Raw genomic sequence first — 27,064 nt, forward strand, 5'->3', positions numbered from 1 at the left:
GACGTCCTCACCAGGCTTACTTTTCATTGAACAATCATTGATCATATCAGATTCATTGTAAGTGAAAGAAGTTCTGCTTACAAGACTCATGCACAATACTGAAGTGAAGTAATCGAGCCCAATCGAACTTCAATCGGTTCGATTGGTTTCGATCATGGTTGGTCAAGAGAACGCAGACGAACTCGCCAAAACAACAAGCCAAGGCCTTATTCAGTGGAACACAAATAATCGAACTCTTGAAGTTCGATTGGGTTCGATGGTTCGAGGGCCAAAAGTTTGACATTTTTATTCAAAGCCGGCACCACGTTACAAGGAAAAGTTCCTAAATTGAACTTGAAATCAGATATTATACAAGTAGAGGGGCCGCAGACATTAATCTTTTGCCAAATCTCCAATCATGACACAGCTCGATTTCCATTACTCCGGGTAAATTTGGGAAAGAATAGCTGTTATTGAGTCTGCGTTCAAATACTTTGTATATTTTGTTTGAAAAGGTAAACAAAAGAGAGTCAATTCAAAGCAGAATCCACTTTTTCCCGTCTCAGATATATGCCAAACCGCCGGGGCATTCCTATGAATTGAACGTTTGTTTAACTCAGCGTCTCTTTTACAGCGCTGACCTTTTTTCAACGCTTTGATCGACTTTTTTTACCCGGTTAAAATTTTCGAGTTGCGTTCATAGACATCTTACGGTTTGTTGATAGATGTACTTTTGTCGATATTTGAATCCTCGATTAATTTATAGTATTACTGTCGGGTAATGTTTCGTAGCGAAGTGTAGAATGGTCCAAAAGTACAGTGCAGTACAATGCTCTATAGTGTAACGAAAGGTAAAGTAAGTTCGTCCTGTATTGAGAATGTGTATTTTGTTTTGCTTTGGGTCGTCATTATTTGTCCGGCTTTTGATCTTAATTACTCTGCGTCAGTTGCTGAGCTGAATAGCTTTTAATTGCTGTCAGTTTTAATTTGACACCTCGCTTTAATGCTCTTATAGTCGACGAGTGTATAAGTTTTTTTTTATCACTTTCAGTCTGAATAGGAGACGCCCTGACCTTTTGGTTTTATTCATAGAAGCTTGGAGGCACTGACATTTGTAAATTAAAATTTGTTTGTCAATATATTGCTCTCTGTATTTCATTCGCCTGAAAATTCAAAGGGTCAAGAGGTCAAATTTTAATGAAAGAAAAAAAAAGAAAAGAAAAGAAAAGAAAAGAAAAGAAAGAAAACAACGATTACTGATTACTATAAAAACTGACAGCAGTCAGGTCTTCCGCCCTCTCACCCACCAATGCAACGTAATCATCTGCGGTTGGTTTAATTACGGGTCATTAGCAATTGTTATATCTCGTTTCCCTTCGCTACGTGCACCAAAATACCATATTGTCCTTATTGCCCATGTATTTAAATATAGTGAGACGGTTGATTAATTAAGCTAGCACATAGTGCGGGTGGTGGACGCCAAGGCATCACTCGTATGCAAATTCAGTACGAAATCTCAGAGAGACATTCTAGCAAATCAGCATTCTAGTTTTGAACAGCAATATTTGAACATTGGAATTTTTTGTTGAGATAATTTTCTGTACGCAGGTCTCTGGGGGTTAAAACATAAAGAAATATCTAGACTTATCTAAAGACAAATTGTGAATTGTCTGCAATTCGTCTTCCGCTGTTTGTGCGCACTTGTCGCTTGCGCGTGATTTGGTGTTAAAATAGGCGTCACTCGTCACGTAACTGACCTAAGTACCTGATACTAAGGCTAGACAGGAACATTTACTACGTCTTGTGAGGAGAAGCGGTCCTAGAATTGGAAGCAATGTTGTACACTTCGGTTGTGACCGTTTGCCTGCTTTATTTTCTGCACAGTTTTGGAACTGTGCAATGTCGAAGCTCAAGACACCTAAACGAATATAACAATCGCTCAAGTCTGACGCGACGGTGTTTGCGGAGTTGCTTTCTGGTAAGAAAGATTTCAATTTTGATTTGCAACATAAAACATTGTTGTCTTTCTGACAGCGGAATTTGTACGGACAAGTGCAAAATACGTTTTGGGTAATGAAATGTTCTCTGTAAGAATACCTGACGATCGAATCTTACTACAAACAATTGTCGTAATCTGTTGGTTGCAGCGATATGTGAGCAAATGCCCCTCTCGTGCCATGTCTACGTACTTGAATTGAATTTCGTGATGTTTTCCGACGCAATGAGTTGACACCTGAAGAGAATGTTTCCCATTCAATTGCAGGTTGTAGAAAACAGTGTAGGTCAAAACCCCTCGCGAATGCATTTTTCTTCTCTTAATTTATACAGCTACCGGAATCGATTTCGACTCGGCGGCGTTTATTTGACTTTCATTGTAAATCAATTGTAAATCAATGACGTGTGATATTCAGGTTTGGTTTGTCACTAATCAAACCGTTGTCTTGTGGATATTTTGATGGTTAATTAAGGTTAATTGTGCGATTACAGCCTGGACACCCACATAAATGAAACACGTCTGATTTCCCTGGGCACGTGGAATCTACGGAGAGACAAATGTTACCTCATGACTAGTTTACTCGCCGTATCCTAGTATCATAATGAGAGGAAGCCTCAGCATTTCACCTGGCTATTTTAAGGGTGTGGTATCTGCCCTTTACTAAATACACGAAATTATTTTCTTTAAGACCCGTTTGAAGTATAGGATTTTTCATGAACCGAACTATAAATCCCTGTTCCAGGTCTACCACAAAGATTAGGTTCGACGGTTCAGTGATTCAGATTTGAACCTTGGTCCTCGAGAGGAATCCATATCATTATCAAAATTCGCTGCGGATAACTGTCGGCTGAACAAATCAGGCTCCCTTTGGACTAGAATTACCTCAACTATTTAATGGATTTTCCTGCTTGCGTGTTCCGGTTGCTGAGTGATATTTACCGAATCCACTTTCTTTAAGATCAAGTCATTATTCAAAGCGAACGTGTAGTCCACAGAAAGACTATTAAGAGACGTATTTTACATACTGTATGTAGACAAATGCAAGTAATTAACTTTGTTCTCTGTTTTCCTTCACACGCTAGGAGGTGTTTTATTTGTTCTCTTTGGCACTCGTACGTTCATGTATTTAATATGACAAACATTTTCCGCTTCTGCGATTTGAGTATCCGCGACGCCGCAAATTCGAGAATATCAGATGTCGCCATGACATGTCAACAGGAAGTTTTTACAGAAACAGTGAGCTCTCACCTTGGCCAAAAAGGAAAAGGAAAACGCAAACGCCGCTGCCTGGTAGGTTTTAGTCTTATGCCTAATGATGGAACTGAAAGTTTCAATAAGCCTTGATATTTGCAAGTGTAAAACAGGACGTCCAAGAGAATTCATACTCTTTTAGGACCTTTCGATTTTTACAACAGCAGTAACATGTCTGACAAGACGTGACAAACTTTGATCTTCTTTCTTGTCACTTAATCTTATCATACGGGAAATCAAACTTTCAGAACTAATGCACCAACGTTAACAATCTAGCTTGGTGCTAATCTGTTGCGGTTTTCGGTTTTTCCTTTCTCATTAGTATTTGGCTTTCGAGTTTTGGTGATGAGAAAAGCTTTTTTTCGGGTTGGGTTTGCTTTTGCTTCGTTCCTAGACCTGTTTATTTAACCTCTGTACGTTCACGTGGTGTACCATATGGATGATAATCGATGCTCCAATTCAGCCAAGTGTGGTCGATTTGGTCGACTTAAAAGAGGTCTCTCCTAAAAACGTATATTTCTTGTCAACGCTAATATTGAAGGCCTCGTTCTAAGTTTAGCCACTCACCGATGTTTCAGCCTCTAAAGTGCAGGTTTCCCTTATGAAACTCGTCTCCAAAGAAGCCCAAAATTCGACATCGTTGCCGTCATTGTGAACAGTACGCAGCAGCCAGGTTGCGTTTTCGTGATGTCATTCCGTCCAAGAGATTTTGTTTAAATGGCTTCTGTGAAGTGAATAATCGCTTTGAAGAATACATTTTGCTGACCTTGTGAAGGATACAAAGTCAGTTGCAGGTTTTTCTCCTCGCCGCCAATTTTGAGTCGGACGGAATGATGTCACATAAACACGGCCTGGCTGCCAAGTACAATTCAAAACGGCGGCCTCCGAAGTCGCTTCATTCGAGACGTATTTCTTCAGGGTAGCAGGGACTTCAGGGGCTGATATTTTGGTTAGTGGGATGGCTGAATGTTTACTATAGGCGAAGACAAAAAAGGAAAACTTTTTGGAGTGACCTTCTCCTTTAAGAAATTTTCAGCGAAAACAATCGCTCACTCCCGTCGACAAGTTCTTCTATCTGCGAGCGTCACTCCGGGACTCTCTTGCAGCCACAAGCGATGAATTGAGCTTGTCCAATCCTAGCCTGCGTAGCAAGCGTTCCCCTACGAAGAACGTTTTCTTTTACTGCCTTCTGGCCGGGCTCGAATTGGAGCGAGAGCAAAACAATCGACGAAGCAGGGGGTGGTGGAGGCAAGCAATGGTGTGCTTGTCCGCGGAGCAGTGGTCAAATTCAACCACACCCATGCTAAGAAGTGGAAATCGACAATGTTGAGATGTCCACTGCAAAAACTGAGAATTCAATCGCAGACAACTCAGATATGTCTGCCAGGGCAATGGATGTTGAAGAACGGCCCAGACGTGAAGCAGCACGTAGAGTAGACAAAGAAAGGAGAGCGTTGATTGAAAACCACTCGCTTTAAAAACGCCTACAAACAGTAAGCCATTCGGTCGTAGGCACCTCCACGGACAAAACATCTGCTTGAGAGTGGCTCGATCGTTTGCTTGTTGTTGTTGTGTCAAATTGAAAATTGCTTTTTGTGTAACAAGTCGAGTTATCCCTGTAGTACTCGGTCCCTCTGGATAAATTTTTCTGATAAACAAAATTATTAAATTAGTGTTTATTGTTTGAATAATGATTACCACAAAAAATAAATAATGTTCTTCGGAGCTGTGTTCTTATTCTGTGAGACAGATTTAAGATCAATTTTATGGTCATCATCTATCCAGTTGACAAGTCTCATCACCATGCTGTTTTATGAAGTCACATATTACATATACACCAAGGGTAGATAGATAGATAAGATAGATAATCTTTATTTATCCACGGTACAAAATTCGTCAGCCTTAAAAATACCAAGTGTCAGCAATTTGATTTTGAATTCTTTCTGAACAGATATCAAGACATCAGACTTGCTTTGAGAAGTGCCTTGGAAAGAACAAGGAGGGCGATTTTAATTTGAATGCCACAATCCCGCGTATTCCACCTCATCCAACTCCAACGTTAAAGAGAAGGAAGCGTTACACAGAAGGTGAGCACATTGAATATACACCTTGGTCAAAACATTGTCCACGGCATTACTATCAAATCGATCTCGATAAGGCAAAAGATATTTCCTCATTTGTTCTTAGAAACTCTTCACTTTACGGGTTATTCGTTACACGAGAAGTGCCCCCAGCAATGCTCTCTTAGGTCATTGGCTCCTGGCGTGGCGTATAGCCTTAACAATTTGATTTCATTTGATAATGAATATTAAAACAATATAACTACGACGTTTCGAAGTCATCTTGACTCCATTATCAAGAAGAGGTGTTAGCTGTAGTCTCGAGATTAAATACAAATAAAGGTGATAGAGTACATTAGAATAATAAGTGTTTCGTTGTCATTGGTGTTTAATGTGACAGTGCGCGCGGTATATGTTGAAATAAATACTTTTGCACGTAGTCAGACTCAATACGTACAAAAGTATTTATTTAAACAAATACCGCACGCATTGTCACGTCAATAAAATTTCAGAAAAATGAAAGGCAAAAAGCCACTGTGTGGAGAATTTTGCAACTACTATTGCCAAAACCGGTGAAGAAACGGAGCTGATGTTGGCTTCCATTTCATCGCGTTAATTTGGTTTAACTTTTTTTGCGTTTCATATAGAAATTATACACTGTGAAGATCCGGCATTAGGGAACAACTCGTTTCCAGATTTGAGAACCCCAAAGCGTAACCAATATGAAAACTCAACCAAGTGGTATCTCAACATATCGTGGGATCCCATATCAGGTAGGTGATCGTGTTATAGTATATTTATGAAAGTTTTAAATAATACTTAACACTACTTACAATATAATACTTGAACTACCTGCACCACGATCCAAAAACTGTAGACAGTGATGAGTGCTTATGTTATTACGAAAACACACTCGAAATACTTAAAAAGCGAAACTTAAACTGTACCACAGTGGTTAGATTTCCGTAGGATGCTAATATTTCTACAGTAATTAACTTTGCATTTGGCTACTTTTCCACGGGATTGTTTCACGGCTGGTTGTTGTTGTTCTTTTTTTTTATCTTAATTGATCTTTCAAAGTTATCGATTCTTTACTGAGTATTCAGTTTTTGTTGATTTTCGGCAATTTCAGGAAGCTTTTCCATCATTTTCCATTGATTCATTACTTTTACTATGAAATGTTACTTTTTCAACTCAGTAGAGGCGATCATAACGGCAGCGTATAAATGATTACAAATATCCTGCTGCTTAGTCGGATTCAAATGATAATTATATCATAACTTGTCGCCTACGGACATACAATAAACGTTCTATCCATTTGTTGGTGAAGAAGGGGCGTTGTCTAAATCATTTTTGTTATGTTGTTTTTCGTTTTTACATTTTAATGTGATTCACACTACTTAGCACTACTTCTGAACACTGGTACGGCTACTTACATTACTAAAGAAAGTGGTTATGCAATGCGATTACTTATACACCACTTGCAATACGATACGATTACAGATGTAATACAATACGAATACTTATTCTTCTTTCGATACCAATACTTAAACTACTTACAATTAAACACGATTACTGATTCTACTGATGCTACTTGCATTGTTTAAATTTTACTGCTCCTCGTAGTGTAGGACAACGATAAAGATATTTATTATGACAATGATATCATAAGCGGAACTTCGGAGGTTATCCCTAGTTGACCAGAATCCTACCCAACTCAGTTTAATTACCTTAAAATAAAAGTACGGTTATTTAATTAGATGTTGGCACACACGAAAAAGGTAAATAAAATATAGACCCGCGAGTACAGTTTGCTTTCGGAAATTATCATAGACAGTGAACCATTTACAAGCAAAGCCGTTGCAATAATTACTGGCGTAAGGTCCTACAAATTTGCAAGTTTGTTAAGCCGCACTCTAGACACTGATACGATGGATATTTGCAAGTATGACATTTACATGCAACTTAACCCTTGATATGCTTCCAAAGAAAATTTCATGAACTTTCATGTAACTCTCATTTTGTAAGAGCCGAGGTTACACGGATATGATACCCTTTGTTCAAAAATTCCTTTGTTAGATTCTACAAACTCAACGGAATACGGCTTCTTTTACTGGTGCTATGACAAAAGTATCTCAGGCTCGTTAAAGATGCAAAAGGTAAGAAGTTTATCAATTGCTGACGCTCGTAATGCTCCTCAGATAAATTGTCCTGCTGTAGTTTCTACTTGTCTTGATAATGTTTTACTCTAACAATAGGCTTTTCATCCGTTTTAATCGATTAGTGAGACCATGCCAACACTAACGAGGGTCTGAATGGGGTTAACCGACTAGCCACAAAGGGCGAAAAATATTACTGACTACTGACAAAACTAGCGACAACAACACTGTTAACCGACAACCGACATGGTCCGACGTTATAGGGATGTTTGAATTCAGAAAAAACAGCATTCTGAATTTATTTCTAGCTCAGGAAATGTCCAGATCCGTTCGTGGGGTGTATTTCACCAGACGTAACGACATTAATTCCAAATTTGTATAGGTAATCATACGGTTTCGAGTTCAATTTGGAATTAATTTGCACGAGCTTGGGCTCGTGCAATTTCAGCTTTTTGAAAAATAGGTACCCAGAGGGTACATGTGTGGGATACAATCTTATTTGCATTAACAGATATACACGAGCCGATGACAATGATGTGGGATCCCACAGGTATCCCGCCCAAAAAGTCACAAGTGCAAATTAATTCCAGATTGAACGAGAATAACCGTATGATTACTTATTGATAATGTAAACATGAAAAAACTCGCGTGGAGGAAGTGACGGAATATCTTTCTTGAAGACATTTTTTCTCATTCGAGAAAACTTTTTTCAAAGTTTCTGTACAAAATTTTCGTCATCATTTTACGTGACATCACTGGCTTAGAAAATTTCCTATTGCCTTTCAGCCAATCATAATCCAGAATTACGATGTGTAATTTTCACTTCTGTTACACTTTTTGTCCTGGTGTTACACTTCAACTGCACTGCTCTCAGCCAACCAGAATGGAGTAATTTTTTCATGTATATTATTAGGTCAATTATATAATTTCCTGTCTTCAAATTACTTTAAAGCCCTGGGATCCTCCTATTCGCGGAGCAGCAGGGGGCTCATTTCTAGAACAGCGGCTCGTAATGGAGCCGACGAGAAGCCCTACTGTTGTATTTTCACTACCCATTGTTTGTTCATGCGGTCGGGCTATGAGTGGGATTGTTAAAGTCATCGTGAGTTTTTTTTTTCGAAAAGGTGAAGAGGTCGCCATCGAACGCGATCGGAGCCGGGTTCCGACTGACAAAGAAACTCATAAAGGAGTATCTGAGCTAAGAAAACATCTTACAGAGTTTTTAGGACTAAGGGAGCAGGCACATCAATATTGGAATTGACGGTTTCTCGTTAAAGTTATTTCGCCTGACCAAATCACCTGCAGGCAAATGCGAAAATTTTGCAATTGTGACGGATGGCCAGTGGGAAACAAAATTACGTATCCCAAGGGCTAGGGTGGACCTTTATACTCGTTGTCTAATTTACCTCTCTTGATTTACTTCGATGTCACGCAATCGAAAGGAAAACAAAGTCACATCTAGAATAAAAGGTTTGGAGATTTTATCGGTGTACTATTGCAAACAAAAGTGGGGTAGACGATCACGTTCCTAAAAAAACAGAGTTAACGACGTTTAATTAAGTGCAATCAAATAATGAATTATTACAAGTTTTACACTTAGTGTAGAGTTTAAAGTCTTAAACTGCACAAATTACATAAAAAATGTTATAATTAACTTGCACTTTTAATTATTAACTGAGATTTACCGACAACTGACAAAGGTCGAAAACTTTAACCGACAACCGACAAAGTAATGAAATTTTAACCGACAACCTGACATGTGGACCCCCCTATTCAGGCCCTCAATCAACTTCCAATCAAACAGTAAGCAACGAGCAAACATTCAAGCACTAAGCTTTAAGCACTAACATATTCGTTTCTGAATTGGAAAGTATAATATTAATATTAATATTAATAATATTAATATTATTACTTCCTTGGATTTTTTAGTGAAAGTCCATCTGCCAATTGGATAAAGAGGAAGATTGTTTCAATTTAAATACAGTCAAACCTCTCCCCAACGGCCCCCTTGGTGACAGAGGAAAGAGGCCGTTGTAGAGAGGTGGCCGTTGTGGGGAGGTAGGGGTGTAATATGACACCTGTTTTATCTGGGTGAACCTGTTTTTTTTTCATATATTTTTTAGCATATATAAACAGGAGCCATAATCGGGGACGGAGACCGTAAATCTCGGGATTCGCGCGCACCTATGATATGGGACAATTTTTCTATTTTTAGAACAAATTGCGCCATCCTGACGTCATATATCCGCGCGGATTCACGCACATGTCAGGGGCTCTCGCGTGGATGTTGTCACGTTGCCTGATCAAATGGTGAGAGTTGAGAGATTCTCTTGCGTAATTTTCACAGCGATGGCAGGGAATAAGGCAGGGAATACGAACCAGGGCGCTTATATGTAGTTTTATGCTCTGAGCTAACGGAAAAGGTGGGTTTTCAGGGTCGAAAACAAGACTTCAATCTCGCGCTGGGAATGAATAATAAGATCTGCTCACGCTAGTTGTAAGCTTACGCGTATGCTTAAGAATATAGCAAGAAAACTATCTACTCTGGTATCGAGTTAATTTGTGAGTTTCTGAGACAATGTTTAATCATAATCAAAACCTGTTTTGATGGTTTCGTATTGTCTCTGCTTGTTTGGTGAGTTTGCAAAAGTTTTTGAAAGGAAAGTCTGACGCGTACAATTAGCTCATTTGCATAGTGCATGCAGCTCGTGCACTTTCAAGTCCGAGTCGGTGTTTTCAATTGTCAACAAATCTTGACAAAGATTTCTTTCGTTATCTTTTGTGCTGAGATGCTGCAACAAATTTCAAGAATGCAAAAAAGGCTACTAACATCATGTGTGTTTCTTCAACATAAGCATAGTGAACTTTTACACTGCGAAAATGAAAATAGACAAGGAGTTTTGATAACTCGATCATCAAAATCGAAATCGTTATTCCAAGTTGATTAAAGAAAGCGTCATCGTAACTTTGCTGATTGTTTCTGCTTTATTCACATATTTTCAGCTTAGCTTTTAATATGTTCTCAAACATTTATCAATCTTAAACATATTCAAAAATTATAGAGCTATTGTTTGAGTTCGATGCAGGCTTTCACACGAAAGCGCGGCGGAAGTACAATTTGTCATGTTTACTGACTGTACAAAACACGCATCGGCGGGCGCTCTCATTCATCGACAACAGAGAATCTACTGGATTTTTACACGAATAAAACTGAGCAGTATCTACGGACGTAAAGTTATTAAGCCTTGATGAAACATCAAGCGTTGCTTACAATTCAAGCGAAACTCAAACTAGCAATTATTTTGTTTTACTTTTCGGTCGCGATAGACTGACAAATTCCTCGCAAGCGTGTGGCAAGAGGAGCTAGGAAACTATGAAGTCCTGAAGCTCTGCTACATGTAAATATATCCAGCTAGTTTTTTGCTGTGTAATGGAAAAGCTGTTAATCTTCAACATATGTGAAATTTAAAGTGGAGTAATGTACAGCTCATCTAAAAGAAACATCAGTCGGAACACAACTTGGTCAGCGATATATATAAGCTTACAGCGGAACATACTTGAATTCGACACTGTCTTACTTCACTCAAACTGGAGCAGCTTACGACGAAAATACTTAAGCAAAATTCCAACAGACGTAAACGCGTTGAGTTGTGGGGCAAAAACATGAAACATTTCGGGAATTTCGGACGCCATTTCCCCCGCGCGACATCCGCAAAAATCCTCGCAGCATGTACGCGCGTGTGCCGCAGGTGATGGCGCAATTTGTTCTAAAAATAGAATTATTGTCCCATATCATGGGGACAACCCCAATACTAGAAATGGCGCGCGCTTACGGTCTCCGTCCCCGATTATGGCTCCTGATATAAATCAAAACGTATCAATAAAACAGAAACTTGACAGAAACAGAGACCAACGACGCGCGGTACGAATCACGTTTGGCGCCCTTTTACGATAAGAAAATGGGGTTTTGTATACACCTTTCGTCAATTACTGGTTAGCACTGGCCATTGACGAGAGGTTATTTTGGCAGTCGGACGCGTTTTAGTGGCAGTTGCCGTTGTGAAGAGGTGGTCGTTAGTGGAGGTTCGACTATAGATGTCAGTTGACAACAAGTCCTAATCGTAAGAACTTTGTTGCAGAAAGCTTTCGATGAAGAGGAACTGAGAACAGCTCAGTTAAGGGCCCATTAACCGATCTTTTCGAGCCGTTGCTAGGGAAAATTTATTCTCATATAACCTCGTGATTTTTAGTTACTTCAGAGTTATTTCATGTGTTTTAACTTTTTCATGATCAGCAACACTAATGATGACGTCATCAGGCCACGCCCATGGTCATGTGACTAATACTAAAAAAACGCAAAGGCTCCCAGGCAAATTACTTTATCGGAATTTTTTTCACTGATTTATTATTTTAATTTAAATCCTGATTACGCTATGCATAGATTTTGTTTCATTTCTAAAAGGTCAGATCTTGAGACAGTTTCAAAATATTAAAAAGTTCGTAATTTTCGGAAAAAAGCATGATTTTGAAAAAAGAATGCATAGCTATGTTTCCAACGTTGGCTTTAAGGTTACTTCCCACCTTCGCAGGTGCCCTTCGGGAAAAAAATCGTACGCGCGCCAGTTTCAATAAAACCCCAACAAACTATATATCATAAGAAAGCTTAATAAATGTACTTTAAGAAAAAAAATACAATTTCAGCAATGTTTTCTTTCAGGAAGTGTCAGGAGGCGGTAAGGCGTGAAACGACCGAGGCTTCTTCTATTGAATTTATCGGGTATCGGATTCCGCAGTACGAGCAAAATGGCTGCACAGTCTTGTTCACAAGGCATCAATCAACGAAAGTGTGTCGGGCTTTTTCGATATTCCGATTGGTTGTCTAGATATCTACTTCTAAAGTTGGAGTAGCTAAAAATATGCGGGACGTGTTGCGTAAATGGACGCCACGGGAAAAATATGTTAAATATCAAAATTTCCCGACACACTTTGGTTTGTCATTATCTCTGGAATGTTCTGGCAAAATTTCACGAAAATCCGTCAAATCTGCATACCCTATAAATTCGCTCAAAGTGGATGTATTCCTCCAAAAATCAAATGCGAGATTTTAGCTTGTAAAGGTTCGTAAACAACTCGCGCCACGCCCGGAGATTATCACGCCTAATAAAACCGCAAACCAATGGAACAACAGGACCTCCTAGTGCCTATGACAATAGATCAAGATTTCCCGGGAAAAGCATCGCATTGCAACATGTTTTTTTTATCTCGCTCAGTGGAGTTCAATTCAGGACGGCGACGTAATATAATGGGCAAAGACGCCAAAGGCAAAGGCAAAGGCAAAACCCACGCCAAAAAGGTTAAAGGCGGAAAATGTGCCGCTGAAAAACAAGACGTTAAGGAATCGACGGACAGCTTAAGAAATACCCTTATTGCTGAAAGGAGTTCCCTTGGGTAGGTTTCATTTTCTTCATCACTTCCGCCAGATTCCAACGAAGAATCTTGTTCGCAGCCTGCACTGACGTTGACTTTGATTTTTAAGCTAATTGCTCCAAGGATATTCGAACGCTCCGGATCTTCAGCAGACGCCGAGATTGTCGAAGGCGTTTGGCCAAACCAAGGGCCTTTGTCGCTTTCAGCAAGGTTTTTTTTTTTTCTTTCCTTGACAATATGGAGCTTTTTCTTTCTTCTTTGGGCCGGTTTTTTCGTTTTCTTTACCCAAGGCCTTTTTTCTGCTTTTGATTTTTCCATAGGAGTTAGCGTGAAGAGCTTTCACGTGGGAATTTTTGTCAAGTGCGTGATGTAAATAAAAATATGCAAATGACATGAAATACGAGCGATGAGCGTTTGCCGCGAAAATTTCCCCAGGGTTCTCGCCCGTTGACAAGATTGTGACACCTTCCTAGTTTATTAACTTTATTTGAAAATACGTTTTTTCTAAATAACTCGGCCGCTTTTTGAGATTTTTAATGTTTTTCTTTTGGAAACACTAGATAAAATGACGAACTTAAATTTTGTCGAATAAAAGAAAAAACGATTTTTTTGGCCTCTGAAGGTGGGAAGTAACCTTACTCGAAATCCGTCAAAAAAGGCTGGATTTAAGGGAAAACCGCGTTTCCTTTAGCATTTAAAGAAACCGGAAGTGCGTCCGATATATATTGGAAGTTACCCTATCAGCGCGTGCGCAATTTACACTACCAGCACACTTCGGTAAGATCAAACAAAACCACACGGAGTTAGTTTTTCTCTTTCTATTGCTCTTGTTTTTCTGTCTTTCTCTTATTTTGTCTTTGCTTATACTTTTTTTACTTTGCATTTTGTGAAACACAAAGAAAAACATCGAAAATGTGAGCGAATTTGGAAGTTATTGAGTCATTTTTATTTTCTGCGCTCAGGCTGACGTAAGTAACCGGAAGTGAAATTTCACCTCCTTAGCAACGAGCGCGAGCGCGCGCATAAATCGGTTAATGGGCCCTTAAAGTCGTTCTTGACTTGACCAGTGCATTTGTAAGCTCTCCCCAGATCTCCAATACTAAATTTAGCAGTTACATGTTTCAAACCCCTTAGGTCTACATTCTTCTCTTTTCAGAACGAGACGTTCGTAATCTTAAATGAATCCGAGTCTTGTTGGAGCTACGATATGGATTTTACATATATAGTAAGTTTTATATTGTCATAGTCAGTAACAATATATGCTTATGTATGGGTGAAATAAAACAACATGGCAAAAATCAACAAATAGCTCTTTCTCCCTCTCTTATTAAAAGTTGTAAGAGGTTAAGAGCCACTGCCTCTAAATTTGGAGAAATGACCAACGCGTAAATTATTAACTGTGTGAATATGAAATCAAGGCAAGCTTCCTTCTTTCTGTACTGGCCTGTTGAAAATGAGGACGACAGCCTAATGAGTTCCGACGAGAGTGCTTTCCATATGCGTGGAAAAAACCGCCATATGAAACAGCAGAAGGTTTTAATAAACAAAATGAAACTGAACGTTGACAGCATTTGGAAACCTTCCAGTGAAAAGGACTGTTTCATGATCATTTTATGTCCCACCTAAACCGTGCGGCTGCGTACTTCATCAAGGAGCATCGGAATAGTGTGAAAAAGCAAATGGTACAGTAATTTTCTGATCATTCCGTTAACAACGAGAAAAGAGGGATACCTCAGAAGGTATTCCAAATTGTCCGAAAATTTTCCAAGGAAAGCGGTTTTTCCATCTAAATTGAAGCGCTCATTCTTCTTTTGGAACAAGAGATAACATCCCTCAATGCATATTGGGAAACCGACAATCTTCCTTTCTGCAAAGCTTCGTTGTACTCTCTGCAATATATCACAAACATTTTTCTAAAACTCCGCTGTAAAACCGTCTTTACCTTCTAAACATTGGGCAACACCTTTCAGGGATGGCGGAGTGTATTTTGAATTGGGGGAGGGAAGGGGGCGGAAGGGGAAGTGGGCGGGGGGGGGGGGGGGGACTTACAAGCGAGCGCCAGAGGCGCTAACTTGTAGGGGGTCTGGAGATATTTGTAAAATTATCGTTTCATGTATTTTTTGTTTGAAAATGGGAAAGAGGGCTAAAGTCGTTCCTGTCTTTTTATTTCTTCGAGGGACAGGCGATGTTTAGGCGTTGTTTGATCCTCGTTCGTCAGTTTAGAGAATTCTAAGTTATGTTTTGAATTGAAGAGAACGCATTAGGCCGAGAGCGATTAAAGGAGGCCTAGATATTCGCGGAGTAAGAATGCATGGGCACATTATTGTAGAATGTATAGACATGCAGTTTTAATAACAATCACGGCATACAATGACACTCTCCCTCAAATGTGAGATAACAGGTCTCATATATTCGCGCTGTAGAATTATTTGATTATCTCATTTGCTTTGTTTGATATCTTGTTCTGGTAACAATGATTATTATATTTATTGTTCATTTATTTATTTATTCTTCCTTGCTGACAAAAGGTAGTCGTACTTCCATGTTTCCGTGGCTTCACACATAAAGGTAAGCCTGCGCTGATAGAGTAGAATTCTTAAATTAAAGGCTAATTGTCCTTAAAGCTAAAGGCACACCTGAAGGAATTTACTATCCATACAGGACAATTATGTAAACATTATTTTGTAGCTTTTAGCTGGTTTTCCTTCTTGTCCTCTCGTTTGAGGAATGGAAATGTACTCCCCTTTTTTACGGTACAGCATATTCTTGGGTCATCTAAGCTACGTGCATTTTTAGTAGTACCCATTAATTATTTAAAAAAGAGTAACAAGTGAGAAAAGTGATCAATCTGCTCTTTTTTAATCACTTATATTATATATTTGATACAGATAGAAAGATTATATTTTCACGCAACTGAGAAAAAACTTTGAAATCGATGAAGATTAATCTTTTAAGACTATTTTTATCGATTTTCGTTGGAGAATTAAAAATCAATACGAAAGGATGACTAATCCTCGTTTTCCTTTACAAAATTTTAGATGAGTTTTACCAGAATCGAATTTTTTATCCAGCTGTTATTGGTGCTTTTGATCAAAACTTTGCAGTTCTGGAAAGAATCGGGGTATCAAAATGCAAAAATTGTCTTAAGAACCGTAATTGCTCAAATTTGAGCCCAGGACGCTAAAATGTATTTTCGATAGCTCAATGGAGGGTGGTTACTTTGAGAAAGAGTACTTTATATTAGGGATGGGCGCTAGCTTCTTTTGGGACACAAGTATTTGATTGTGATAAAGCACTCAAATGTACAACAATAGAGACTTGAACTCGAGAACTGTGGCAATAGAGAAAAGAAGGGGAACGGGAACGAGCACGAGAACGGGAAGAGTGCCGGCATGATAAGTCACTTAGCTTCGAAACGAGGTTCACTGTACCGCTTCTCATTCAAGGAAAATAAGCAAACCTTTTTCTTACCTTTTTTTAGAACTACCTTGGATTCACTCTTCAACGGCAGTACCGAAAATCACAGGTGAGCTATCCAAGAGGATAAAATGAAGAATAAATTCTGACCACCCTCCGTTTAGCAAGTTTAAGCTAGCGGATAACCAAACGTTTCTCAAGGCCATCATCAAATATTCTGAGCTACGGATTTTAACCACATAAGTACAGTACAGAGATGCATCCTGAAATACACTCTCCATTGGTGCGATTACCTATATATATTTAGTTAATGTATTTTATTATTTTTACTGAAATATTACCTCATCGTGATTGGCTGAGAGCTGGCCCATTTATTATTAATTCTTAATTTGCACTGCAGTGCAAATTAACGCGCACGTGTTCGTAATTTTCTCAATCATATAATAAATAAGTAATCGTATGAAAACTCGCACAGTTAAAGATTTACACTACTCGTGATATTTGAAATTCTTTCAAATTTTGAGAGAATTTAAAATATCACTTCTAGCTAGTGTAAACTGCTTCATTGAACTCGCATTCATACCTTTACTTATACTTATTTATTTTATATCTTGTTTGTGTAATAATTATTTAGGTGGCAGTAGGATTTGTATTTAAAAAGATATATATTAATGCATAAAAAGATGTATATTGATTGATTGATTGGTTTATTCATTTCAGCCACTGTGCCCACTACAAATCAAATGCGCAGTACAGGTAATATAGCCAGTAAGTTGAAGTTTTTATCTGTCATGTCTGTCAGGGCGTGTATCTAACACAACATCAGTAAACGGACTTCCGTTTAGAATCAGTTTACAATTATTATATTTATTTTATGTCTTGTGCGCGTGTAATAATTACTTAGGTCCATGTGTGTATATTTAACAAATTGACGACGTCAGTTTTTCATGCGTCGGTCCTGTTATTGATCATGAATTTCGTCATAACATTGTCAAAGTAGTTGTGGATCCACGAGCCGATAGCCGAGTGGGTCTGCAGACATACTTTGACAATGTTATGACGAAATTCATTGTCAATAACAGGACAGACGTATTAAAAACTGACATCAATTTGTTTTTTGCGATAACAAATTGTCGAACTGTCCTCTCTCGCTCGTTGACGCATCGCGTAGATTATAAATTCATGTGTCTGTTCGCTTATACTAAGAAATTACAAGTGGCAAGTGGGATATTCCATGGTATCTCACGAGAGAGCGCTGCATAACTATTTTATACCATGCCATAGAAAATACAGTGGCCAACATACGCGGGGCTCATGATGGGAAGGTTGGATGTAATACCGCCGAATATACAACGGATTTCCTGTATTCTGACTGGCTGTATTTTCTATGGCATAGTACAAATAATGATATAGTTATTAGATGAAAAAATAATACTCTGGATTCAACTACTCTTTGTTTTTGTTCTTTTATTAGTAGATCCGCTGACTGTCATAAGAATCACTGTAGTCCTGGTATCTGTTATCTCGGCGACTTATCTTTTTCATTTTCTGTCTGCCAAATTTCAGATGCGTAGTTTAGTTTTTTATTAAATCCATTTTGAAATCACTGGTTATCCTTGCAATCTGATTGGCTCTCAGTGGTGCGATTTATTCACGAATCGCACTATTTTTTGCTCTAAATGGCATCTTTTTCTCAGCCAATGAGAATGGGACAGTAAAACAAACCAACCATTCAGATTTCAAGATTAGTTTAAAGTAATCAACAAAATTTCAGGAAAATGAAAGGCAAAAAGCCACTGTGTGGAGAATTTTGCAACTACTATTGTCAAAACTTTGTTGTTATTGAAGCTTTTTTCAAAAAAAAATGATGAATTTAATTAATTACAGTTTCTGAATGACGATTATGAGTTCCTTTAGGCTGAAGACCTACTTTAATGGAAGTTCTCAACTTTCAGTGTCCATTTTGACGAATATTTTGGCGATTTTTCTTCAACATCTGCTCAAGATCCGTATGATACTGAGTCCAGATTAATCGTTTATTTGTAATTTGCGGATTAATGGGCGCGCTTTCGTAACTTTCCCAGCCATATAAGAAAAGGGTGATCGTATGAAAGCTCAAGCAATTTAGGACTTACACTATTCGAGAAATTTGAAAATACTTTGAGCAATTTTGAGAGAATTTAAATATCGCTCGTAATGTAAATCCTTAATTACACTCTCAATTGGTACGATTACCTATATACATTTAGTTAATGTATTTTATTATTTTTACTGAAATGTTACTTCATCGTGATTGGCTGAGAGCTTACCAATTTATCATTAATTCTTAATTTGCACTGCAGTGCAAATTAACGGGCGCGTGTTCGTAATTTTCTCAATCATATAGTAAATGAGTGATCGTATATAAGGTCGCGCAGTTAAAGATTTACACTACTCGTGATATATATTCTTTCGAATTTTGAGAGAATTTTTAAATATCACTTGTAGCTAGTGTAAACTGCTTAATTGCACTCGCATTCATACTTTTACCTATACTTATTTATTCTATATCTCGCTTTTGTAATAAATATTTAGGTGGCAGTAGGGTTTGTATTTAAAAAGATATATATCAATGCATAAGAAGATGTATATTGATTGATTGGTTTATTCATTTCAACCACTGTGCCCACTACAAATCAAATACGCAGCACAGGTAATATAGCCAGGAAGATGAATTGAAGTTTTTATCCGTCATGTCTGTCAGAGCGTGTATCAAACACAATATCAGGAAACGGGCTTCCGTAAAGAATCAATTTCTTGGTTTTCACCTGACGTCACGGCGGCCATGTTGGAGCCAAAAATTTAACCTCTGGAAATTAAACTCTATTTTTATGCAAATCTTTTCTTTGTTTCGGTGAGAAAACACGGCTGTTGATCCCGTGAGTAAAAACCAAGAATTCATTATATTTATTTTATGTCTTGTGTGCATGTAATAATTACTTAGGTCCATGTGTGTATATTAAACAAATCGAATGTGGTTTAGCGTTGTCTGTACTCTTATCGACAACGATATACGTCATCACAGTGGTCAAAATGTTGTGGACTCACAAGGCGCAGCGTCGATATCACGGGATATCCCACGAGTAACTTTTTTTTTTCTTGGTATACACACAAGCTTTTAGGTGAGTGTGCATACTAAGAAAATACAAGTGACAAGTGGAATATTCCACGGTATCCCACGAGGGAGTGTTGCATAACTTTATACCATGCCATAGAAGATACAGTGGCCAACATAGGCCGCGCGGCTAGTGATGGGAAGGTCGGATGTAATACCGCCGAATTTACAACGGATTTCCTGTATTCTGATGGGCTGTATTTTCTATGACATGGTATAAATAATGATATAGTTATGTAGATGAAAAAATAATACTCTGGATTTAATTACCCTTTGTTTTTGTTCCTTTATCAGCAGTTCTTCTGACTGTCATAGGAATCATTGTAGTCCTGGTATCTGTTATCTCGGCGACTTACCTTTTTCTCCGCAAAAGAAGAAGGGATAACCGTGACTTGTCAATAGGTTCGTGCCCGTGTTAATGAAGTGCGTTTTAAGTTTCAAATTCGATATCAATACAAACAAGTTCATTTCGTTTGCTTGTTAATACTGACAATACACTTCATCCACAGTTGGGTTGAAATATTTACACAAGGACACAACACTATTTGGGAACAGGAGACTATGATCTGACCAGATAATAACTGGGGGGGATGGGGGTACTCCCAGAAACATTGGGTCTGGGTGTGCGGCCGAGGGCTTTCCACAAGTTGCGCGAGATTTCCCAAAAGGTTGCTCAAAAGTTGCTCAAAAGTTGCTTTTTGTAACGAAAGTTACTCAAAAGTTACTCCAAAAAAAAAAAAAAAAAAAAGTTTTGTTGCTCTCTTCCTTTATTTGTCTGATGCAAAAGTACAACAAAACTAAGATTTCTAAACATTTTGTACAATTTTGCGGCGTAACCAGCGTTGCTAAATACCTTTTCCTTATTTAAAACCAAAAATTGTATGCGTAAAGACTACGCATCGATATTGATATTAATCTTGTAAAAATTCTTCACCTGAGACACTCGAGTCCTTCGCTCGCCATTTTGAATTAAAAAAAGCCGCTGACCTAGCAGCCCGGCTACATACATCTTACACTCATGATCTGCCGCAGGGGGGAGGGGTATCTGGCTCCTTTTTCACAGGAAGTTAATAAATTGTCTACTAACACATTTTGAAATATGACAGGAAGGTCAATTTAAGCAATTAAAAGCTGTTCCGATTTCTCAGAATTGATAGAAAACTAGAAATTGCTCTGAATGCAAAAAGCTGCTCGAAATGAAAAAAAGTTGCCCGAAATACCAGAAGTTTCCTAAAAGTTGCCGAGCAACTTGTGGAAAGCCCTAGTGCGGCCCGCTTCCCAAAAACCTTATCCTATATTTATGACCAAAATCTGCGATTTTCGATTTTTCTCACCCTATTTGACTTGACAAAAATTTTAATTCCCTATTTATGACCGTTGCGGCTGGAACAATTGCTCTAAACATAATTTGTGAAGCTTTTGTTGATGGTCCTATCGATATATAATGATAAGAGAGTAGCTTGCTCGAAAAAAACATGCCCAGTTCAAGACTAGAGGGCAAAACTCAAACCCTATTTATGACCAAAAGGGCCATGTAAGAGGATAATAATAGTACTTGGTGGGAAATATTAAATTTGAAAGTTCAAGCTAAAAAATATTACATACAATCTGTAGTCCCAGCTTGTCTGTCTGTTTGTTTTTGTATTTTTTTATACGGCCACTCCGTATGGTGATCTGAGTTTGTTTTTCTTAAATATGACTGTGATTGCTTTTTCTCTACATTCAAATATCCTATGTTTGCAGATGATGCTGATTACGACGCCTTCATAATATTCAAATAGCATGACCAAAAATGGGTAGATGAAACCCTTCTGCCAATCCTGGAGAAGGAGTTTCAATACAAGTGTTGTGTCCACTACCGAGATTTTGTTCCAGGAGAGCATTTTGTAGTAAATATGACAGAGAGCGTTCGCAAGAGTAGAAAAGTAATTGCTGTCATATCCAAGACCTTCTTCTCAAGCCAATGGTGTAATTTCGAGCTACAACAAGCTATATATCAGCACTTGAAGATAGGAGACAACGGCGTTATTGTTATAAAAATCGATAATGTTTCTACTGAGATGTTCCCGAAGGCTATCCAAACGAAATCTTTTATCGATTATTCAAACAGAATCGAGAGACCATTTTTTAAGGCGAGGTTGTTAAAGGTCTTAGAATCCAGCAGCAACGCGTGTAAAAAGGAAATGATTCCGATGCTAATTGATGGCTAGTGCGTGGCTCTGTTAAGGGATCGGAGGTTTCACGGTTCGGCGCATGCCCAAGCATTCGCGCCAGTATAGTAACTTGTTTCGTATTCTTACTGAGGGACATGTTTTTCAGCAGTTACAGACTATCATTTGGGTATGCGGAATGACTGATGCCCAAATTAAGCGGAAGATGTCAACAGATTTACGTATAGGAAAGATCGAATTTAGTATTGAACATCGAACTGTTATTCGGGCTGAACGATTTATTCTGGACACACACACGGTTATTTACTCGCACCCGATTGGTTCATAAACCTCGGAATTGAGTGGTGCTTTGGAGTTGGTAAATACAAAAGCAATACTGATGAGAAACACCTCTATCGGAGCGTGGACGCGACCGACCGCGCAACTTTCAAAGAAAAATTTCGCTGACTCAAATGGGCTCAAGTTACTGCATGCTTATACATGCGCCGAGCCGTGTAACAATCCCCTTACATCATTCGCTATACCTAGGCAGACGCTCTTTGGGGTCGTCATGCAATCTTCCTTAAAAATAAGCATGGTTCTTTTTAAAAACGAGTGATTTGTATCGACTCTTAAATGACAATGCAGAGAAATTCCTTATTGTTTTTCAAGAGGGCACGGTAACAAATCCTGCAATCTGAGTGGTTCTTAGCGTGGTTCGGATTTTCCTATCTCTGAAAGCTTTCGCAGCGGGTGATATCGTCGTGTTGATCAATTTTTGTGAGTGAACTAGCGGTAATCGTGAACCTTTACCCTTTTTACACTTCCATCGACGATTGATCTACACAAGTTTGTCTCTATTCGCTTTAAAATGGCAAGGAAAGTCTCTGTAAGTAAATTCAAACGAGTGTTTTATTTGTGAGAGTTGTTTTGGTTCGGCGCTGTAATGGCGCGTAATCTTGTAGTTCTCTCGACCTACAAATGATTTTAACTAAATCATGAGTGAATTTCAGTCGAGTTTACCTCTTTGTGATCGTTCGTGTATTTGAGGGAGTTTTAGTGGAATACACTTAACTATTCAATTTCCCGTATAAAAACCTGATTTCAAGTGATTCGCAGCGACTGACAAAAATTGTTTTTTTAGTACAACTTCAAACTTTACACAAAATTTCACCCCGTAAAATAATTTTGTAGAACTTAAGAATGGCTGACTGTAAGGATCGAGAAACGCCGGTCAACGACCCATTTGGCAAATCGCTCATATTTTACCCAAAGATACCCTTAGGTGACCTAAATCTGAAAATCATATTTAAAGGTTCCAGCGAATTTTTATTTTTCAGAAATTCGCAAAAATTTGAAAGTGCGGTCAAAGTGCGGTTTTTCGTGTAATAAAATGACCGCAGTAAGGTGCGAGGACGAAGCACTGCTTAAGTCTTAAAATAATTTCAATTGACTTGAAACTTCACACAAATGTGGAACAACTACTCTAATTTATTCCTCGTTTTAAACTAATCTCAGAGATGTTGACATAGTGGTTTTCCGAATCATTTTAAAAACACCTATGAAGCGTGTGAAAAATAACGGCAAAATATAGGTCATGTTTAACAGCATCAAAATGCATCTGGTACCTCACTTTCCGATTATTTTACTTTACAGCCCTAAAATATCATTATTAAACATAAACCATGCCAAGTTTCATGCTCGAACTCGCAGTATTTCCCTTCGCAGTATTTCCCTTTGCCGTAAGAACATTTTCGAAGAAAATGTAAGAAATGTAAGAAAATTTTCGGATTAAATTAGTCGTATTAATATTTTGTTTATTTGTTTCAAGTTCGTGTCAGACCGTTTCACTTCTTGTTTCCAATTTATATAGGCGAAATTTATTTGAAACTTGCCACTACACTTTTAAACTTACACTTTTGATGACCTCGGTTTGATTTTGTTGTTGTACCGGTGATACATTGCCGGATTAACCTCTCGACTTCTTGAACTTGAACGGAGATCGGCTGTTTACCAAATTAGAATAAGGGCGCGATTTCGATTTGCTTCAAGATATTTCAAGTCGCTTAATTTACAGTCCTTTAACGCTCTTAATGCTAAACAGCATTCCAAGTTGGCCCATTATTGTGTCTTAACGAACTTAAAGCGTTTTGCCAGTTCCAGGAAATCTCTTGCGTTTGTTATGACAACCATTCACAGTGTTGTTTACATTAAGGAAATACACGCGATGACAAACTAGACATGAGGGCGGACAGGAAATCAAACAAAGGGCCCGGACGCACTGGGCACATTTTTGTTTATTTTGCGAAAAAAATCTGTCATCAATTCCCTGAGACAAGTGCGTCCGGTGATTTTTAGATCTACCAAATTTTGTCAAGGCTTGCCAAACTTCAAAGACGCCGTCGTCCTGCCTCGGAGCAGGACAAATTTTTGTCAGGCGTGAAATCTGACAGATTTGTCAATTTACACGCCATGATTTGAAGGAAAATGTCAATCAAGAAAATTTGATCTCTATTTTTAGTCGGAGTATTTCAGTCCGAAGCCCCCCAAAATTAAATTTATATTTGCGCGGCAATCAACGATAAACATGGAAGATTCGTACCTCGGTATGCTCCATGACGATCCGTTCGCACAGTACAACTATAACGGTTCCCAAGTCTACATTAACGTTCCAGCTGCATCTCCAGGACCACGCTCTGCTCAATTTGTACATCCGTATGTCCACCCGAGTCAGCCGAGTACAAGTACAAGTGCAAGTTTCTCGACTACATGTAATCAAATTGAAAGCGCACAAGCGATGGTGTTAATTTCCATGTGATTGACACTTGTGGTTAACAAATATTTTGCTGTGATTCAGTGCGCCCACGCTTGACAAATTAAAAATTTGGCAGAGACAAATTTTGTCGAGATTTTTGAAAGGGCCAAACAAATTTTGTCAGTCCAGTGCGTCCGGACCCAAAGTTAACGCGCAATGTTCCGAAAACGTCTAAAAACAGTTTTTATGTAGTGGACATTATGTTTCAAATGATAGCAGTGAATTGACGGGATTTTAATTATTGACAGCCTTTTACTTTCGCCGTTGAAATTGGTTTGTCTCTTGTTGATCTATAATTATTGTGTTATTTGCGCCCAACACATTGATATAGATTTTCGTTTTTCTCAAAGGGAAATACTGCGAGTTCGAGCATGAAACTTGGCATGGTATATGTTTAATAATGATATTTTAAGGCTGTAAAGTAAAATAATCGGAAAGTGAGGTACCAGATGCATTTTGATGCTGTTAAACATGACCTATATTTTGCCGTTATTTTTCACACGCTTCATAGGTGTTTTTAAAATCATTCGGGAAACCACTATGTCACATCGCTGAGATTAGTTTAAAACGAGGAATAAGTTAGAGTAGTTGTTCCACATTTGTGTGAAGTTTCAAGTCAATTGAAATTATTTAAGACTTAAGCAGTGCTTCGTCCTCGCACCTTACTTCGGTCATTTTATTACATGAAAAACCGCACTTTGACCGCGCTTTCAAATTTTCGCGAATTTCTGAAAAATAAAAATTCGCTGGAACCTTTAAATTTGATTTTTAGAATTAGGTCACCTAAGGGTATCTTTGGGCAAAATATGAGCGATTTGCCAAATGGGTCGTTGACTGGCCTGGCGTTTCTAGATCCTAACAGTCAGCCATTCTTAAGTGGTGAATTATATGTACTAAATATTATTTGTAAGAAATTTATCTGCTCTCGACATGCTTTTGTGTACTGTGTATATGTAAGAAAACAAAATAAAACTAAAGTTCAAGTTCTACAGTATCTGAGTTAGTCGTACGTTGGGAGGACTTTTTACGAATGGTTTGTAAGCCGATTCAGAGACACAGTGGCGTGCGTAAACAACCAATTTACCGCAGGAAAGTGAAATAGTGAAAAACTGTGACTTGGGCTTGAAAATGGTGCCTGAAGCCTGCGGCCTCGTGGGTAGAACTTTCAAGACCTCGGTCACAGGTTTTTACCATACGCACCGACCGTAAGCCGATAAATACCATGCTTATTTTTTTTCCTGCGGTAAATTGGTTCTTTACGCCACTTTGTCTCTGAATCGGCTTACAAACCATTCGTAAAAAATCTTCCCTTAATCAAAATTGATGACTGCCCCAGGCCAGTGGGTCTGATCAGGACTAATGGAAACAGAGTGAAACAAAAAGCCGCGGTATAAAAAGCAGTAAACCAAAAAAAAAAAAAAATCAATATAAAACAAAGCAAAGCAAATGAAGCAAGAAATCAATAAGAGAGCTTGCGGATAGCTTTTTGAGTTATATACTGGCGCGGTGGCCTCATGGTCAGTGCGCTCGTCTCCGGATCGAGCGGTCCGGGTTCGAGCCCTGGCCGGGGACATTGTGTTGTGTTCTTGGGCAAGACACTTTACTCTCACAGTGCCTCTCTCCACCCAGGTGTATAAATGGGTACCGGCGAACTTAATGCTGGGGGTAACCCTGCGATGGACTAGAATAAGCTCCGGCCTGGTGGGCCACTTGGCTCGTATGCAGACTTTACCTTTGCCTTTGACTGGTCACTTTACCACAGCAACTAATTAACAATTAGACCCGTGGCCCTTGAGGGCGAAGGGTCTAATTGTTTTAGTATCACCCAACTAGTCGGACAGAAAAGGTAATAATAAAGTTAGCAAATGAAAGTTGAAGAAATATTTATTTGGGAATAAAACGAAAGAAAGCGTCACGCTCGATGGCGCCAATTTCGCTACTCGATGACTATTACTAATAGTCCCCTAGTAGCGTAGCCAATCAAAATGCAGGATTTGCATTAGTCCACTAGTTGGGTGATACTAATTTCTGATATCTCCACTTCTTTGATGGAGAAATTTTCGATTTAAAGTCGTCCTTCAAAATGCCGCGTTGGGCTATAAGTAGATGAAATTCTTGTGTCTGAACTCTCACTTTAAAGTTTGTTTGACATGCATTATCCTTGTCATGCTGTAAAAGATGGCGGACAAGTCTGAAGATAGACCATTAAAAGAAGAATTATCGAGCAGCAGTATCATCTTGTGGTGTTGTTATTATTCCGTTTGCCTACGCAAGGTAAAATATAGACTGTAGCCGAGTAAGTAACTTTTACATCACATATTTTCAGATCTTATACTGTAAGTTACACATTACCAAAACAGTTTGTTCCTAAGAAATTCCATGAGACGGAAATGTTTCCGTTTGTAAATTAACGCCTAACAAAGCGGGGAAAACACTGCTACGGTTCAGTCCCACTTCAAATCACGAGATTTTCGTACGCAATTCAAATCTCGAAATAATTATCTTTCTTTCAAGATTATGCGTGGCATCTTTGGAAATACCTCTGGTATCTAACAAACACGGACCTGACAGCGCTCTCTGTATTCTAAGGCAGCTTGCTTGCTCTAAATTTCGCTACAGCTAACAAATCTTCATGTATTTCCCATTTAGTGTCAAA

General features: G+C 38.5%; 1 protein-coding gene across 3 annotated transcripts; it reads left to right on the plus strand.

Annotated features, from left to right (window-relative positions):
- The first annotated feature begins 1,829 nt into the window (after positions 1-1,829).
- Positions 1,830-25,400, plus strand: LOC149102206 (uncharacterized). Of its 3 annotated transcripts, XM_089274756.1 has the most exons (12): positions 1,830-1,957; positions 3,058-3,265; positions 5,178-5,313; positions 5,934-6,059; positions 7,366-7,445; positions 14,029-14,097; positions 15,401-15,440; positions 16,354-16,398; positions 17,010-17,045; positions 18,946-18,981; positions 19,738-19,845; positions 21,187-25,400. In XM_089274756.1, the coding sequence occupies exons 2-12, from the start codon at positions 3,107-3,109 to the stop codon at positions 21,222-21,224; spliced, it is 873 nt and encodes a 290-aa protein (XP_089130882.1). In that variant the 5' UTR covers positions 1,830-1,957; positions 3,058-3,106; the 3' UTR covers positions 21,225-25,400. The 3 variants fall into 3 exon arrangements, with proteins under 3 accessions (XP_089130882.1, XP_089130883.1, XP_089130884.1); XM_089274757.1 differs by lacking the exon at positions 18,946-18,981; XM_089274758.1 differs by lacking the exon at positions 18,946-18,981 and having other exon boundaries at positions 19,741-19,845.
- Positions 25,401-27,064: the final 1,664 nt, after the last annotated feature.

Source organism: Orbicella faveolata, unplaced genomic scaffold (genome assembly GCF_042242905.1).
Source record: "Orbicella faveolata isolate gen_17 unplaced genomic scaffold, um_ofav_v1 contig_36, whole genome shotgun sequence".
Taxonomy (NCBI): domain Eukaryota; kingdom Metazoa; phylum Cnidaria; class Anthozoa; order Scleractinia; family Merulinidae; genus Orbicella; species Orbicella faveolata.